The 17070-nt window shown below is 34.8% G+C and overlaps 2 protein-coding genes across 9 annotated transcripts in view; one reads left to right on the forward strand and one right to left on the reverse strand.

Moving 5' to 3' along the window:
• col22a1 (collagen, type XXII, alpha 1) overlaps positions 1-6721 on the forward strand; it is a 54680-nt gene extending 47959 nt beyond the window's left edge. Inside the window, exons 57-64 of the mRNA XM_058754458.1 lie at positions 486-557; positions 739-774; positions 857-901; positions 982-1161; positions 1246-1312; positions 1396-1578; positions 1668-1745; positions 3181-6721. Coding sequence (XP_058610441.1) covers positions 486-557; positions 739-774; positions 857-901; positions 982-1161; positions 1246-1312; positions 1396-1578; positions 1668-1745; positions 3181-3374 — 855 coding nt within the window. The 3' untranslated portion in view covers positions 3375-6721. The remainder of the gene's footprint in view (positions 1-485; positions 558-738; positions 775-856; positions 902-981; positions 1162-1245; positions 1313-1395; positions 1579-1667; positions 1746-3180) is intronic.
• Positions 6722-7274: 553 nt separating this feature from the next.
• The window catches only part of LOC131525625 (collagen alpha-1(IX) chain), a 49926-nt gene continuing 40130 nt past the window's right edge, over positions 7275-17070 (reverse strand). For 6 of the 8 annotated variants that reach the window (XM_058753484.1, XM_058753482.1, XM_058753481.1 and 3 more), the window contains 22 exons: positions 16925-16984; positions 16187-16240; positions 16017-16070; positions 15762-15815; positions 15444-15497; positions 15102-15155; positions 14931-14984; positions 14754-14807; positions 14476-14529; positions 14191-14235; positions 14043-14096; positions 13906-13959; positions 13724-13777; positions 12356-12427; positions 12231-12266; positions 12089-12133; positions 11959-11991; positions 11097-11243; positions 10950-11004; positions 10652-10846; positions 8052-8129; positions 7275-7919 (listed from right to left, as the gene is read on the reverse strand). In XM_058753484.1, coding sequence (XP_058609467.1) covers positions 7720-7919; positions 8052-8129; positions 10652-10846; positions 10950-11004; positions 11097-11243; positions 11959-11991; positions 12089-12133; positions 12231-12266; positions 12356-12427; positions 13724-13777; positions 13906-13959; positions 14043-14096; positions 14191-14235; positions 14476-14529; positions 14754-14807; positions 14931-14984; positions 15102-15155; positions 15444-15497; positions 15762-15815; positions 16017-16070; positions 16187-16240; positions 16925-16984 — 1560 coding nt within the window. In that variant the 3' untranslated portion in view covers positions 7275-7719. The remainder of the gene's footprint in view (positions 7920-8051; positions 8130-10651; positions 10847-10949; positions 11005-11096; positions 11244-11958; positions 11992-12088; positions 12134-12230; positions 12267-12355; positions 12428-13723; positions 13778-13905; positions 13960-14042; positions 14097-14190; positions 14236-14475; positions 14530-14753; positions 14808-14930; positions 14985-15101; positions 15156-15443; positions 15498-15761; positions 15816-16016; positions 16071-16186; positions 16241-16924; positions 16985-17070) is intronic. The other 2 variants (XM_058753483.1, XM_058753479.1) reach the window with 1 other exon arrangement.

Raw genomic sequence — 17070 nt, forward strand, 5'->3', positions numbered from 1 at the left:
CTTTATATTCATCAAAGAATCCTGAAAAAAAGTATCACGATTTCCACAGATATATTAATCAGCTCAACTATTTTAACATTGATAATAATAAGAAATTTTCCTTGAACACCAAAGCAGCATATTTTAATGTTGTGTTGAAAACTGGAGTAAATGGCTGATGGAAATTCAGCTTTGCCACAGTAGGAATTAATTACATGTTAGAATATATTAAAATGGAAAAGTTATTTATAAATTGTAATAATATTTCACAATATTCCTGTTTGAATGTAGTGTATTTTAGTTCAAATAAATGCAGCCTTAAAAAAAACAAAAAAAAACTGTTACTCATTTTTACACTCACAAAGTTATGTCTATACAGTATATCAGCCTGAAATTTAAACCTATTAATAATAATAATAATAATAGACAATAATTCTACCACCTAGGTAATAAAGTTAATTACCAGACATTAATGTAAATGATCACTTTGTTTTATCATGTTTCAGGGTCAGCCAGGACACAAAGGTGAAACAGGGAGTCCAGGATTACCTGGCTTCCCAGGTCCAAAAGGGCCATCGGTGAGTGGAGATGTTGCTTTGGGACTTATGGGAATCTCAGTTTAATTAGTAAAGTTAAGCTTTTATACTTGTACAAACAAGCCTTGTAAATCTATAGAAGCTGAAAGCACTCAGTCCCAAGTGGATATGAAGGGTTTTTGCTGCCTGGCTGTCTATATTTACACTGGTGTTTTTCCCTCAGGGTCCGTCTGGTCCAATTGGCCCAGAGGGCAAACAAGTGAGTGATGATTCATTAATATTATATCAACACTTTTTCATAATTTTTTCAGCTAACCATGTATTTTTTATTTTTATTTTAGGGCATGTCAGGAAAACCAGGAGACAGAGGACATAAGGGAGAAAAGGTATCTGTCCATCCATCAATCCATCCACATATGTGCCTCTCAAATCAAATCAAAACTGACTGTGTTGCTCATTCTTGTAGGGTGATAATGGAATAAAAGGAGACAAAGGACCTGTTGGTGATCCGGGCATTCCGGGTAACCCTGGGCCTCCCGGCAGGAAGGGTCACACAGGAATGATGGGCATGTCAGGACCCCCAGGGGAAGTGGGTCCCCCTGGATCCCCTGGTTCTCCAGGACAGCCGGGTCTCCCAGGTCTCAGAGTGAGTCTGCTTTAGTATTTTTAATGGAACGTGTGTGACACTAATGATATTATAAAGAGCATGACGTAATTTCAACGTTTTAAGGGTGAGACGCCATCACTGGAACAAATGCGGCGGCTCATTCAGGAGGAACTCTCCAAACAGTTGGATGGTGAGATTCATTTGGCGAAGATGTTTTTGACTTATTTTGCTGTGTCTTTTTACATTTCCCAAACTTTCCATTGATTTTCACAGCTAAGTTAGCTTACCTCATGGCTCAAATGCAACCTGCTCATATCAAGAGCTCAGTTGGCCGCCCCGGTCCACCTGGTCCGGCAGGTAAAGATGGACCTCCTGGCCGACCAGGTCTACCTGGAGAGTCTGGAATACCTGGACAAAATGGAGCAGAAGGACCCAGAGGTCCAGTTGGTCCTAAAGGTACTGCAAAGCTAATTTCAGATTGTTACTTTACTTGATGTTTGATGTTAAACCTTTTAAACCCACACTTTCTCTTTTTTTTTTCTCAGGTGATCGAGGTGCAAGAGGTGAAAAGGGAGAGGACGGTGTTGGACAGAGAGGAGAGCCTGGTCCAATAGGTCCCATGGGTAAGACCATTTTTGCATTGACTCAGATGATGTATTTGGATGAATCTCATTAAAACTGTCAAGAAAAAGCCCAAGTCCAAACTAAAATTAAAAAAGGACTGTACAGATGTTTTTTTGCATTACAGTAATGAGGATTTTGGAGAGAAATGTGCTTAAAAAATTTAAAATTATGTCACTATGCAAAAGAGTTAAATGCTCTTAATAGGTCTTAATTTTATATAAATATAAAATATAGTTTTGTTTTTTATTCTTTAAATATTTCAAAAGATAAGATAATTATATATCATAGTAGTATTTGGGGACACTTAATTTCTAGTGTTTATCGCCGATTTGATTGCGCAGATAATATTTAAACTAAACTGAGCTAGACAATGACATCTCTGAATTCAATAATGAAATGCCTTTAACTGAAAATTGAAAATTGAGTGTTTAATCTTATCATTATACATTACTGACACTCTATCCTCCAATTTGATACAATCTGTATTGTTAAAAGCGCTATATAAATAAAGTTGACTTGACTTGACTTGACTATTTATGTACTGTTTTTAATATACTCTTTAATTTTTAACAATTTTTGTTCTTTCGTTTTGTAAAGTAATTTTAGATTTAAAAATATTATAACTTTTAGCTGAGCAAGACGTTTTATTTCTACATTATAGTAATATAAATTTGATATTTCTTACCTTACTGTGATGAGGATTTGGATTAAAAATGTAGTTAAAAATAAAAATAATGCTATAATGTAAAAAATGTAAAATGGTCTTATGAATAGCCCTTAATTTTATATGATATATGTAGTATTTATAGCTCTGCTTTTTTCTTTTTATTTATTTGAAATTATAAAATATTTATACATTGTGGTAGTATTTATTTATTCATTTATTTTCATATTAACAATTCAAGTCATTTTAATATATTAAAATAATGAATAAATACAATTACAGATATAAAATTGTATATATAAAATTAAGGCAAGGCAAGTTTATTTATATAGCACATTTCATACGCAATGGTAATTCAAAGTGCTTTACATAAAATAATCACAACAATAAAACAGGGAACTTAAATTAAATGAAATTAATTAAAATTTTAAAATGATTTAGAAATTGATTTAAAATTAATTTAAAACAGTTAAAAATAGAAAATTATTATACATAAAATACAGTGCAATCAGTTCGGACATTCACAGCTAAACAGATGAGTTTTGAGTCTAGATTTAAATGTGGCTAATGTTTTAGCACATCTGATCTCTTCTGGAAGCTGATTACAACTGCGGGCGGCATAATAGCTAAAAGCAGACTCCCCTTGTTTTGTGTAAACCCTTGGTAAAATGAATGACCTATTTATAAGACCATTCTACTCTTTACTATTTTGGGGTAAATTGTGATTGTTGGAATGATGAACAGCAGCTGAGACAGTATTTGCGCCACAGGTCCTGCAGGTATGCCGGGATATGGAAAGGACGGTCTTCCTGGAGCCTCAGGTGCTCAGGGAGAGCCTGGTAATCCTGGTCCTCACGGTCAGCTCGGACCTCCTGGACCGCCGGGGCAGTGTGACCCCTCACAATGTGCCTACTATGCCAGTCTGGCATCAAGACCTCACACCAAAAATGTCAAGGGGACTTAATACACCCCTCACTGTCCTGGGCTAACACCTATTTATGAACTTGGACATTGAGTAAGCCAAGAACATGTTCTGTAACATCAGGAGAACTACAGAGTCTGAGGGGTGAGTGAATGTGTGTTTATACGTGTGTTTGTCATAGGCTTTTCACTACAGCTAATGTGTTCTTGAACCCTGAGTTAAGGCCACTTTTAATCCTGAGTTAAGCAACGTTTCACACTTTAGGTTTTGAAAAGGTGTTGGCATGTAGCATTAGCACTTTCAGCTCCGGGTTATGAAGTCTAGCTCAAGCAGGATTGACAGAATAGTGGTGCTAAAGGTGTAAAATGTCAGAACAATGTTTAGCAAGATATTAATCATAAAATACATACAAGAACCCTACAGTCAAGAAAAAATATAATTCTCTTTTTCATTATAAACTTTGTAATTAAATTTTGAATTTTGAAATATTTTCTCAATGAATCAGTTCGACTGGTTCACTAATCGTTTGTGAAGTTATTCAAAATTAAGTCTAAGTCTAAATTTCAGTAAAAATCCTTATGAATTAATCACAAATAGCTTGAAAAATAGTCTAAATTTTTAGGTACAGTGTCTGAAAGATAGTTAAACATGCTAAATAGAGACAAAAAATGTTTAGTAATAAAATAATGTTGAGTACTGTACTTGCCCAGTGTATTTAACCTCGTATATGCAAATAAGAATGTTAACCCAAGGTTTTAAAAATGTAGAATGTGAAACCTCTACAAACCCATTACCCAGGATTGATTTCTAACCCACTATAGTGTGAATCTTACTAACCCGGGGTTAAAAATGGCCCTTGGTTAACAGTTTTAAGTGTGAAAAGCCCTCTAGTGTCCTGCCGGTCAGAGTTGGTTATGATTTTTTTTTTTTATTAGAGGAGGGGTGGGCTTAAGGTCATTTACTTCAAGTCAAGACTTTCGAGGCTTTCTGTGTAACAGGATGAGAATTCTTGTTACGAAAGAAAGAAATTTACTTCCCCAACTGTGATCTCATAATGACACAATTGTGCCGTCCACACTCAAGTTCTGCTGACGGTGTTTACTGAGGTCATTGATCAGTAATCACGAGTCCAACTATTGTTAGTGATGTCTGTAGCAGGTCAGGAAGTTTGGGGAATTCTCTACTTGAGTTTTATTGATGAAGCGCTCCGTTACTCTGGGAAAAACACAGCGGGACACTTTTCCACTCATCAATAGGAAATCTCAATAAGGATCATTAGAGGTCCTGGAGGTGATGGAGAAATGCATTTCTGCTCTTTTTAGTCTACGTTTTGTAAGATATCTCTTTTGTATCCATGCATTTGGTAAATAACTTGCTATTTTTATTTTGGATCATTAAACTTGTGTTTGTGATGACTGAAAGGCAGCTGCTCAATTCAGTGCCTGTTTGATAGTTTAACACGGCTGGTTTGTCACAAAGGCTGTCACTGCATAAATACACATGACTGACGCCTCTTATAATGCTTTTGTAATAGTTTTGGACAGCACTTCTCTTCAAAACACCATTGCGTTGATTATTATGGAAGTTCCGGAACACAAAGTCCTAGTTAAAGCAATATCATTCGTGTCACTAAAGTGCTCAGATGGATCGATCCTGCAGATTGCTCTCTTGTGAGCCAGTTAAAGCCACTGAAAGAGGAGAGACTGCTTCAAAACGAACTCTCCTCTGCCCACAAACAGGGATGCAATTCATCTTCAACTGACGGGCATCAGTGAGGTCAAGAATAGGCTTATGTCAGAATGTTGTAGTTGTTTTTGAGATCACTTGACCGAAATTGTAATATCCAAAATAAACAAGATTTACTTTTCAGTCTTGTTGCCTAAATGTTAGTTTTTTTCTCCCTTTAAGATCATGATATCCTTAAAATGAATTTTCAGTATTATTGCATAAGTATTATAGAATTTTTTTTGACCGCTTCTTTGTAGAGCTTGTAGAACTTTTTTTTTTTTTTTTTTTGCAAAAGCTAATACTCTTTTACTATTATTTTATTTTATTTTATTTTTTCCCTACACTAACCTGAAAGATAGGTGCCTCTGTGAAAGAGGGAGTGGTCTTTTTTTCTTTTCTTTTTTTCTTTTCTTTTTTTCAGACAATCAGAAAGTCACTTTCTCCATTATTTTGCATGTTCTGTCTTTGAAGGGCGAGGTTTTTAAAGAGAGATCATGTGTTGACTTTAACTTGCAGCATCATTAGTGGATTGAATATGTTGATTAATTATATTTGAATGCAAAACCAGATGTGATACTGTATAGACTTTCTAAATTCAATGTCCATGATAAAGCTCTTAGTAATGAGTATTATATACACACTTTATAATTTGTTTGTCCACCTTTGCCCTGCCTTCAAGAATCACATTCAAGAGATGATGTTTTGGTGATGTATTTTGAAAAGCTGAGCTTATTACTGAAGCAACTTTATGTAAATTAATGGTGCTTTTTCGATGCAGGCCAAAGAAATACTCACTATCAGCATTGCTATCATGTTCTCCTCCACTTTATTCAAATATAGTTGCTTTTTGACTTTGTATCCTCCTGTTAGTTTGGCTTCTTCAAGCCGATAATGACTGTATTTGTTTTTCCATATCAATTTGCATTAAATTATTCTAATGAACCACAGGTGCAGGTGATGTAAAATAGTATAATTTATGCATGGTATAATCCACTTGTTTATACTGATTCTCTGGTGCTACAGTTAATCTTAATTAGGTTGATGTATGTGTATGTGTGGGGAGAGCGCGTGTGTGTTAATAAAGACTGGATCAGGTCCATTTACTACAATTGGGTTCTTATTGTGAGATAAAAAAATCTGTTAAGTGTATACCATAGACATTGCAAGTTTGCATGTTTTATTCCTAAAAAACAGTCTAAATGAACAAAACATGAATGATCAAATGTATGAACTAATATAAAAGGACTTTTTTGTTAAGATAGTCCATGTAGATTTTGAGTTTTGAAAATGTTTCATTGGAAAAAACTCCATGCAATTTTCATATCTGACGTCTTAATCAATCTAATCCTATATGGCTAAGATTTTTAAGACCTTAATGTTCTGCAAGTTTCTTTTTCTTAAATGCTTCAAAATTCAGAATTATTACCATTGGCTTACAATAAGATTGCTAAAATCACTTACCACCATTTGTGCAAAGCCCTTATTTGTCCATTGACAAATTCCTAGGTACTTTAATGACAATGCGGTCACATGATTTTAAACCCTATGTGAGTGGAAATGATTAAATTTTTTGTTGTATTTGACCATATGTCATAGAAGCTGTACTCAGAGCCTAAGGTGTATTGAACCTTAAACGATTAATGTGCCAATAAAAGCGCCATTCTGGAGTAGTTCCGTTGTTGTCAGTCTGTATCTGTAATTAATTAAAAAACTTAAAATATGTAGTTGGCAAGCAACTAGTAACCGCTAATTAACACTTGAATAGTAAAAATAGGATTACTTTGTTTTCCTTCATGTAATTGTGATTATTAACTGACACACAAATAAGGCTTCCAAAGACATATAATACATGCTTAAATGACTGCGTGACATGTGGTAAGGTTTGTTTTCCAAAAGAAAATTGAAGAATTAGAGAAAATGAATACATTTACTATCATTGAATGAATAATGTGTTATGTAATCTATAAAAGTAGTCTGATTATGTGTTTCTTAAAATGTAATCTAATAACAAGTACTTTATTTTTGGAATCTGATCATGTAATCCAGAATGTAACACATAAAAACTACTAAAAAACATCAGCAAAGCACAGTTCTTGTTTGAGAAACACATTTCCTGTGCCTAATTGTATAATAATATGGGGATCGCATCTGCAGGTATGTTGACAGAAACCTCTTACTAATAAACCGTTGCACGCTGGTAGCATGGTGGTGAAAAGCTTTTATTTCAAGCTGTTGTTGGATCACACTGTCGTTGTGTTGGCGTAGCTTAACGTCTGGCACCATGTCTAAAATCGGTCTTTACAATCACATTTCATGAAAAAAATATTGAAAAAAGACTCGCAGAATTGCAATTCTATGGCATGTAGTGGTTTGTGTAACCAGTTTGTGGCAAAGAGCTGAAACAACAATTTCCAATTAATTTATTTATCTGCGATTTACTGTAAACCATCTGAAAGAACAAACACATTTTCTTCTAGTTTATGTACAAGGTACAACAATAAACCATGTGAACTGGATCCACCATCAGGAGCTGCATCCGTATGTCTCTATACATCTGTCACGTTTGTTTCTCTCACCATCTGCTCGCCATCTGAAGTCTCTTCAAGTTTGTCGGAGATGGACTACCTGATGATGACTGTGAAGGTTTCTAGGTTTCTGTTCATGGACCCTTGATGTTGACGGACTTCTTCCCGCCAACCAGGTAAAGAGGTTGAGGCCTAAAGCAGTTTGAAGGATCACAAAGACCAGGGACGCCCTGAGGTCCTCTGGGTCCAGGGGTTCCTGGTGTTCCTGGCACACCGGCGTCTCCTCTGGGCCCGTCCTGACCGTCCTTACCGATGCCAGGCTTGCCAGCTGGTCCTGGTAGGGTTTTGAAAATATTGATGTAAGAAGTCGATAGTACCATAGTGCCATTCTTCACAATGACTCAGTTACCATTGGAAATGATGGTAAAATATGATTAGCAGAAAGTTGAGGTTTAGCGTTTCTTACCTTGTGGTCCGGGTTCTCCAGGAATTCCTGGAATTCCAATTCCGTTATCTCCCTTATCACCTTTATGTCCTGCATCACCTACACAAATACAGAAACAGAACAAATTACTAGACAAAGAAGTCAATCACATCGTGACTCTCCATAGACAAAACACAATCTAACAGTAAAAAAATAAAGATGCATAATACATTAAAAACAAAAAGCAATGGCTCAGACCATAGTCAGATAATCATCATCAACATCAGATAATATTATGCCACTTTTATGTTTACATATATGGGGGTGTATATATATACAATATATAATATCATTTATTTATTTATTTATTTATTTTATATATATATATATATATATATATATATATATTCACCAAGGCTGCATTTATTCAGTAATATTGTGAAATATTACAACTTTTTTTAAATGTATTTATTTTTTATTTTTTGTACAATATTTATTGCTTAAAAAATTAAAGACCTGTTTTCAATGCGTATACATTTTAAAATGTAATTTATTCTTATGATGCATCATTACTCCAGTCTTCAGTCATTCAGAAATCATTCTAATATGCTGATTTGCTGATGTGTAACATTTTTCTGATGCTCAATATTGTTTAATTTTTTTTTTTTTTTTCAAAAGAACAGCATTATCTTTTCTAAACATATTTACTGTCATTTTTAAAGCATTCTTGCTGAATAAAAAAAAAAAAAAATTAAAAATTAAACCAATGATTTTCTATCAAACATCTCTTCTACATAGGTTTACTAGGTCAACATTATTTTTCTTTTCTTTCCGGTAATAGTGTAATTTTATTAGCTCTGACATATGAATCTGGAGCATTTTAATATTTGGTTAAAAAAGAGGTGTGTTTGTTGGGCCATAAAAAATTGGCAATAGTTTCATGGTGCAATGCTAGCACAAATACACACTGTACTGAACACAAAAGTGCTGCAATCACACCTCAGTCTCTGACCTGAATTGATGGTAAAATTCTTATATTTACAGCTCTTGTAAGGGACCCGGGGAAACCTCTGTGAGATTGCTGACTAGGCACGAGTGTTGAACGCTAGAATGTTTTCTGCATTTATAAACTTCAATAAACATGCTCTCATCCTCAGAGGTTCTGAAGAAATAACAGGTAGATTGAGATGCTGTCGGGGGCTTTTCTAATTATCCTGTTATTGCTTCTCAATCTCTGTCTCATTAGCAAGCGTAGCATTCCTCCTCGGCTCGCTGGCAATTAACGCCGACTGCACTCACTGTACAACAGCCTGTGCTCGTGAGGACAAAAGAACTGCAGTGCTAAACATTCTGGAGGCTGCTACCCTTCAGTGACCAGCGACTGATGGAAATCAACATGTGCTCGCAGTTTTAGCCTCTAAAATTCTGCCTGAGGCACAATCCACTCATGAAATATTATAAAAACAGCTGATTCTTGCAGGGGTATTCAGTTGTGCCCATTATATGATATTAAGGAAGTATAGCATACACCATCAGCATGATGTGGATTGCCAAAGAGGATATTTACAAATGTGTTCAACTACTTAAACAACCCATCTTTTAATATCTACTAGTTGGTAAGTTGCCTGAATGACTAGTAAGTGTTAAGGAAGCACTGTATAATTATAATTAAATATCATAATCATTAGTATCATTGGACTACCTTTTATTTTTTCTGTTTTCAATTTTTGTTCAAATTGTGGCCATTTTGTTGTGTTTTTGTGATTTTTTTATTAGTTTTATTCTTTTTTTTTTTTTTAATATGTATATCGTTTTTATTAATCTTTATGTTAGTTTTAATTTGAGCTGTTTTAGTACATCAGATCTTTTGACAACTAGTTGAAATAAAATAAGTTTGTGTTTTTATATTTTAATTTCTTTCAGTTAAAGTTGATTTTATTCCAAGTATATAAAATAATAACCCTGACACACACACACACTTTTTATTTTATTTTTTTATTTTTATTTAACTTTTTATGTTGCAATTTAAGTTTTGTTGTTGTTGAAAGATTAACAGCAGAATTTACCATTATTATTTACTGTAACTCAATGATAAACTGACTAATGAGAAAATAAACAATAGATTTAACTATTTTTCACCTAATATATATTAAACATTCTAAACTAGTAACAAATAGGCTAAATAAAATTTGCACAAAATTACCATAGTCCTCACAAAATCATGGTAATTATCACAATTATCCATGATAACAGAAATTTAAAAAAAATAAATAAATATCATAGCATCTTAAAAATGCAATGTGAATGGCACAAGACATTCAAAAACATGATGCCCTTTAAAGCATAAAAATCTAAAACTCAACTTCAGTCTTCAGTCTGGACTACTAGTCGACTATCAAACAATCTAGACTGAGATTATTAGCATGATGCAGCTGAAGCTTAACTCAATATTTCATAGTTATGAGTGTTTAATATTGAGAATTCATAGGCAATAAAAAAATCAAGAAGTTAGCAATCAAAGACTCGGTGTTAACTGCATCCTCAAGAGCTCAGCTGTAATTGAGCTGACAGCAGAGCACTAATTGGGACAGTGATACATGGTTTAGAGATATCAGCGGAAGTGAGATTCAAACTAATGGTACCTTTGACACCTGGTTTTCCAGGAAGACCGTAGTATCCTTGAGGCCCCTTGGGGCCCATGATTCCTCTGGGTCCGGCTTCTCCAGCAGGACCTGCTGCTCCCGGTGGTCCAGGTGGTCCCATGGATCCTGGAGTTCCAGGGGCTCCAATGGAAAGAGGCTTCTTGGCTACTTCCTTCTTGTAGGCATCTAAATGTTCTGTTTGATACAATACAATGTTATACTTTAGTTGCCATTTATAAAGCAAAATAAAGTTGATGTTGGTGATTTAAAGTGATTATTAACTAATGAGATGTCATGCCTTCAACAATAGCAGAGCAAAGCTCACGGATCTTCTCGTCACTTGTCTTGGGCCCCTATTAAAGTACATTGAGAACAACATCAGCAACAGCTGCAGAGCAAGCGTTTCCATTCAAAGATGAACAATGTCACAAAGCGATGTACTCACAGGTAGACCTCTGGGACCAGCAGGTCCTGGTAGTCCTCGTTCCCCCTCCAGACCTCTGGCTCCCTGTGGTCCGGTGAGACCCTCATGACCCGGCTGTCCTGGACGACCATCAGCTCCTGTAGTTCCTCTCTGACCTTTCTCTCCATGCTTAGATCAAACAAGAATATATATATATATATTTATATATATATATATATGAAAAGTTAAATTAATATTTTAAACCTATTACTGATTTATTGCATTTATTGTACCTATATGTAGTCATTTTTGTGGAGTGGGTGGGGGGGGGGGGGCTTAATTTGTAGAGTATGTATTTTATGAGAAAATGTTTGAACAAAATGTTAAACAATTAATGGCAGAAAATGCCATTATTATTTATTTATTTAATGGTTCACTAATTAAATAATAATTGATAGATTAACTGTAAAAACAATGGTTAGATTGATCAACAAATAAAAACAAACATTATAATAATAATTAAATAAATAAGTATCTGGTCCACTAATATTGGCACCCTTGGTAAATATGAGCAAAGGCTGCTGTGAAAATAAATCTGCATTGTTTATCCTTTTGATCTTTCATTAAAAAAAATTAACCTATCATTGAAATAAAACTCATGATGAAATAAATGTTTTTCTCCAAATGTTGGCCACAATTATTTTGTGTAAATATTTTGTGTGTGTGCGTGTGTGTGTGTGTATATATATATATATATATATATATATATATGGGAAAATATTGGAAAAAATAATTTATGAAAGAAATGTATTTATTTATATATTAATGTATTTTATTTTTTTATTGGTCTGGTACAACCTAAAACTCCAATAATATGAGTGTTTATGAATGATAGCACGCTTACCTCACCCTTGATGCCAGTAATACCCGGAGGCCCCTGTAAACCATTATTAAAAACCATCACACTACTGTACACATACTGGAATTTCATAATTAGAGGGTGTGATAAGTATGCTGCTACAAATATTGCGAACCTGATCACCCTTTATGCCTGGTTCTCCTGCAACACCTGGATCTCCCTGTAGAGCGATGAGAGAAAAATACAATTACACAGTACTCATACAAGTGCAGGAAGCAGCAGGAATCTAAACGGTCACTGAGTACTTTCTAATTTACCTCACTTCCTTTGGGACCAACAGGACCCATCGGGCCCTAAAATAAGAAAAATACATGATCATACACACACAACGGGCAATAATAAGTTTCTGTGTTATGATTATCACAATGAACAATGAGCACACCTGGTCTCCTTTATGACCCGTGTGACCCTTGATTCCACGAGGGCCCATGAGTCCGTGGTCACCTTTATCACCCTGCGGAAGTAGTCAAGATAAAGAATTACAATAACAATGAATAATTCTACAGCACTTCATCAGATAATTGCCTTTTATCAGTACTCATTCATGTACTGTAATTATGATAAATAGAGAAAATGGTGTGAATAGCCACCCATTTTTTTCTGAATTCATTGAATGAGTTAGATATAATATTACACAAACATGTTTAGCATGTATAGCATGTTCGCAGTTTGTATTAATAATTAGTGCATCACCTATCATTTGATACTGAAAATAATATGCAAAGGGTGCATGACTGCATGCTTTTAAGCTAACATTGTCCAACAGAGACTACAGTATATGACAGAGTCTCACAGGTTTTATGAAAGAAAAAGACTTTTTAAGACCAAAGAAAAAAATAAAATGAATAATTGTATTAGTGATGCTTTAAAGTTTTTTTTTAATCAATTTACAATAGATCGTTATTATTTTTAATTTATTATAAAAGAAAATCTAAACACACTACACAAAGGTCATGTTCTTCCTCCATATTTCCTCATATTAACTTTAAAATAAAGTCTTGTTTTCTGAGAAATTGATCAAAATGAAAGAAGTTCATGATTAAAACAAGAACAAATAACTGCCAAAAGGCTGGGGGAAAAAAATAATAATTGAAAGGGAAAACAGGTTTTTATTCCCCTATCCACATTTTTTAAGCATGCATCAACTCACTTTATGGTGTTTAATTTGTCTTCACATGTTGAGTTTGCATCTTAAGTAAATGTATCTTTACTTAAGGATGTTTAAATATTTGTGCTAGTAAGCAGAACAAAACTACTGTATTAATTTTTTGCAGTGCATGCGATATTTGATTCCATGACTTTATGAATTTAAGTCATTCTGGTCCAATTTAAAACCTTTTCAGCCCTTTGTTTGTGGAAGGGAAATTAAGACTTTTTAAAACCTTATTAAGACCTGCAGAAACCGTAAGTTGCAGTTTTTAGAATGTTTTTTTTTTTTTGCCTAAAAACAGCAATATTGAATTTAAAGGTAAACATAAATAAATAAATAAAATAATTATTTAAGTAATTGTGTATTGATACTAAATTTATTATTTAGCTAAATGCTAGATCTTAATTGTGCACTTATGCAACAAAAGGTGCTATTAATACACAATTTAATTTGTTTCTACTTCCACACTTACTATTTGCTTACATGTACTGCCTTTTTCCATCTCCAGCAAAGTATATGTTCGGTGCATAGAATACTGTATGCATGCAAATTGGGACGCAACCATTAAAAATCCATAAACAGACCAACAGTCCAACCCACCTGGATTCCTTGTGGACCCATTGGGCCAACTGGACCCTGTTTTCCTGGTTCACCCTGAGGAAGGAAGTTTGTTGTTTAATTGAACTCATTTTTAAGAAATTACCATGAATTGCAATCTAACCAACTGTAACCATTGCAAAAAAAATAAAATAATGTAAATGTTCAAATTATGCTTTTATTACAGTGGCTCCTTTGGCTCCTGGAGTTCCATCTTCTCCTGGTGGTCCAAGTGCTCCCTAAATATAAAATTAACATGTAACAAAATATAACAATGCCTTAAATGTATACACAAACAAAAATCTAATATAAAAATACTTACATCTTTACCAGGAAGCCCAACTGGACCAGTCGGTCCTACAGCACCAGTTTCACCCTGTAAAAGAGAGAGTGATTGCTTGTCGTGCATCACTGTTTTCAAATTTAAATGAGATTCAGCATATTTAATTTTGTTGTAAATGAAGTTTTACCTTCTGGCCTGCAGTCCCCACAAGTCCCTGTTTTCCTGGTAAACCCTAAATTTGAGATGCAGCATTGTTTAGCCAAGGTGAGTTGCAGATTACAAATGAGTGGAAATCTCCTCATTTAAAGTTTGTTGGTGTCGGTACACACCCCCTCGGGTAAATTCAGTGTTTACTGTATAGCAAGCTAACCCTCATTTACTGTAATAGCATTCAGAGTAGCAGCTTTGAGAGTCATTTCAGGAAAAGCACAGCAAAATAACATAAAACATATGCACATGTTGATTAACTCACTGGAATTCCCACAATTCCTCTGACACCAATGGCTCCAGGCAGACCTGGATCTCCCTGTCAAGCAAACAGCAAAATCTCAAATTCTTCTTCAGTTTTTATCATTGAACAAACCAGATTTGGGAATCATTTTGTCACATAACAATATGCATTTTAATAATCAAATATGTAGAATTCAGAAATCAGAAATCATAAAAAATAAATATACATTGCAGTGCACCATGTACAACTATACATTCTGAATTCTATGCATTATCAAGAAAATGATCATCATGAGTCACCTTCTCTCCTGGAGCTCCTGGTGCGCCATCAGATCCATGCTTTCCTGGCTCTCCCTATAAATAAACAATCTTCATCACCATTAAAGTTGACATTTCAGAGCACCATTTCATAATTATTGCAGTGACGGCGAATATGAAGGTCATTTTGAGCATAAATCTGATGAATCAGTCACTCACAGTGTCACCCTTGGCTCCAGAAGCTCCTTTCTCTCCCGGTGCTCCAATCGCACCCTAAAACAACATATTAGAATTCTTCAGACAGAAACAAAGTACTTTAAATGATTTTACTGATTTTTATTTATTTCACAGTGTTTTTGAGTAGGGTAGATATGGACAGCAATAACTCACATCGTCTCCTTTAGGCCCAGGATGTCCCTGTCGCCCTCTGATGCCTTCAACACCCTGTTAAGACACACAAATATTAATATTATTGAATATTATATTAAACTGTATAAATCACAAACTGATTATAGAGTATAACACACAGGCTAGCTCTTAAACCATGTTTTCTAACCTATAAGCTCTGTTCTACATGGCTGGTTTGCTGTACATTCTCTTCTCATAAACATCTGATAAATAAAAGACTTAAACCTCTGTATTTTGATAACAGACTTTAGTTCAGAACATTTTGATCAAAGATCGTAAAAAAAATAAAAAATAAAAAAAATCTATGAACTACAGCTCACGTACTGGTGATCCTGGTGGTCCGGTAGGTCCTGGGATCCCATTGAATCCAGGAGGACCCTGCAGACATAGAACACAAAGTCTAACTCTTATAATATGCCCACACTTGCTTTTTGTTCTGCATACAAGAGACATCTGGATATCTGCTCACAGAGCAGTTTTATAATCACTGCAGACGTTATTCGATTGGCTGTATTGAGTTTTAAACAAATGTAATTATTATTTCATGCATTGATCAGACTCGAAGATATTGCTCAGTAAGCATTCCTCTGATTTCTCGCTCTTCTCTCAGTCTGCTTCAGATGAAGATGTTGCAAGTCTTACCCGATCTCCTTTATCACCATGAGGTCCAGGGAATCCGATTGGCCCTCGCTGACCCTGCATGGAAATTTGATATTTGATATTTCTTTTTCTTTTTTCTTCAATACTTGTTTTGCGTATAGTGCTTTGCCAATATAGTATGTAAACACAATCATGCCAATAGAATACTTTAAATTGACACTAATATTCTCGGTCGCAGACAATATTGAAAACACATCACACTCCGTAATGCATAAACAAAGAAACAAGTTTTCATACATCATCTCCTGGACGTCCAGGAGGACCTTGCTCTCCGGTGGCCCCTCGCTCACCCTGTTAATAAAGAAGAAAATGCTTATGGTGTTTATTGATTTAAAGCTCAGGAGAGCTTGTTTCTTGCGGTTTCTTGATTTTTATCATTCTTAAGAAGGTTTTAAAAGAAATCTTACCTTTTCACCTTGGGTACCTGGCACACCGTCCACACCAGGAAGACCTCTATGTCCCTGGAAGAGAGATTCAATTTAATAATACACTCACTCATTAGAAACGTAGCTGGTGTTTGGCCAAAGAAACATTCTTCAGTAGCAAAATGATGTACAGCTGCTCCAGAAAGCACATTTAGTCTTTCTGCAACAATGGAACCTTTTAAAAGATGTTATAGTTTGTTTTCAATAATGTATTTTTAATTTAAAGCAAACTTCAATTTCTTAAGTCAAGTCAAGTCACCTTTATTTATATATCAAATTGAAGGATAGAGTGTCAGTAATGTATAATGATAAGATTAAACACTCAATTTTCAGTTAAAGGCATTTCATTATTGAATTCAGAGATGTCATTGTCTAGCTCAGTTTAGTTTAAATAGTATCTGTGCAATCAAATCGGCGATAATCACTAGAAATTAAGTGTCCCCAACTGAGCAAGCCAGAGGCGACAGCGGCAAGGAACCAAAACTCCCTCTGTGACAGAATGGAGAAAAAAAACCTTGGGAGAAACCAGGCTCAGTCGGCGGCCAGTTCTCCTCTGACCAGACGAAACCCGCAGTTCAAAAGTTTTTAATTTCTAATTATTTTATAATAATTTATTAATTTATAGTTTCTTACATTTTTATATTTTTACAATTATATTTTAACATTATCTTAACTTTTGTTTTCTGAGTCAAAGTTTAATCTTTAGGGTTGGCGCCTCACCTTCATCCCCGGCAGACCAGGCAGACCCTGCGGTCCAGCTGGACATGTTGTCTGGCACTGCTAACAAAATGAGACACACAAATGTATCAGGTCTATTCATCATCAACTGTAGGATCAGACAGGAAGTGAAGAATAACCCACAACCA

This window comes from Onychostoma macrolepis, chromosome 19, assembly GCF_012432095.1.
Source record: "Onychostoma macrolepis isolate SWU-2019 chromosome 19, ASM1243209v1, whole genome shotgun sequence".
Lineage (NCBI taxonomy): Eukaryota > Metazoa > Chordata > Actinopteri > Cypriniformes > Cyprinidae > Onychostoma > Onychostoma macrolepis.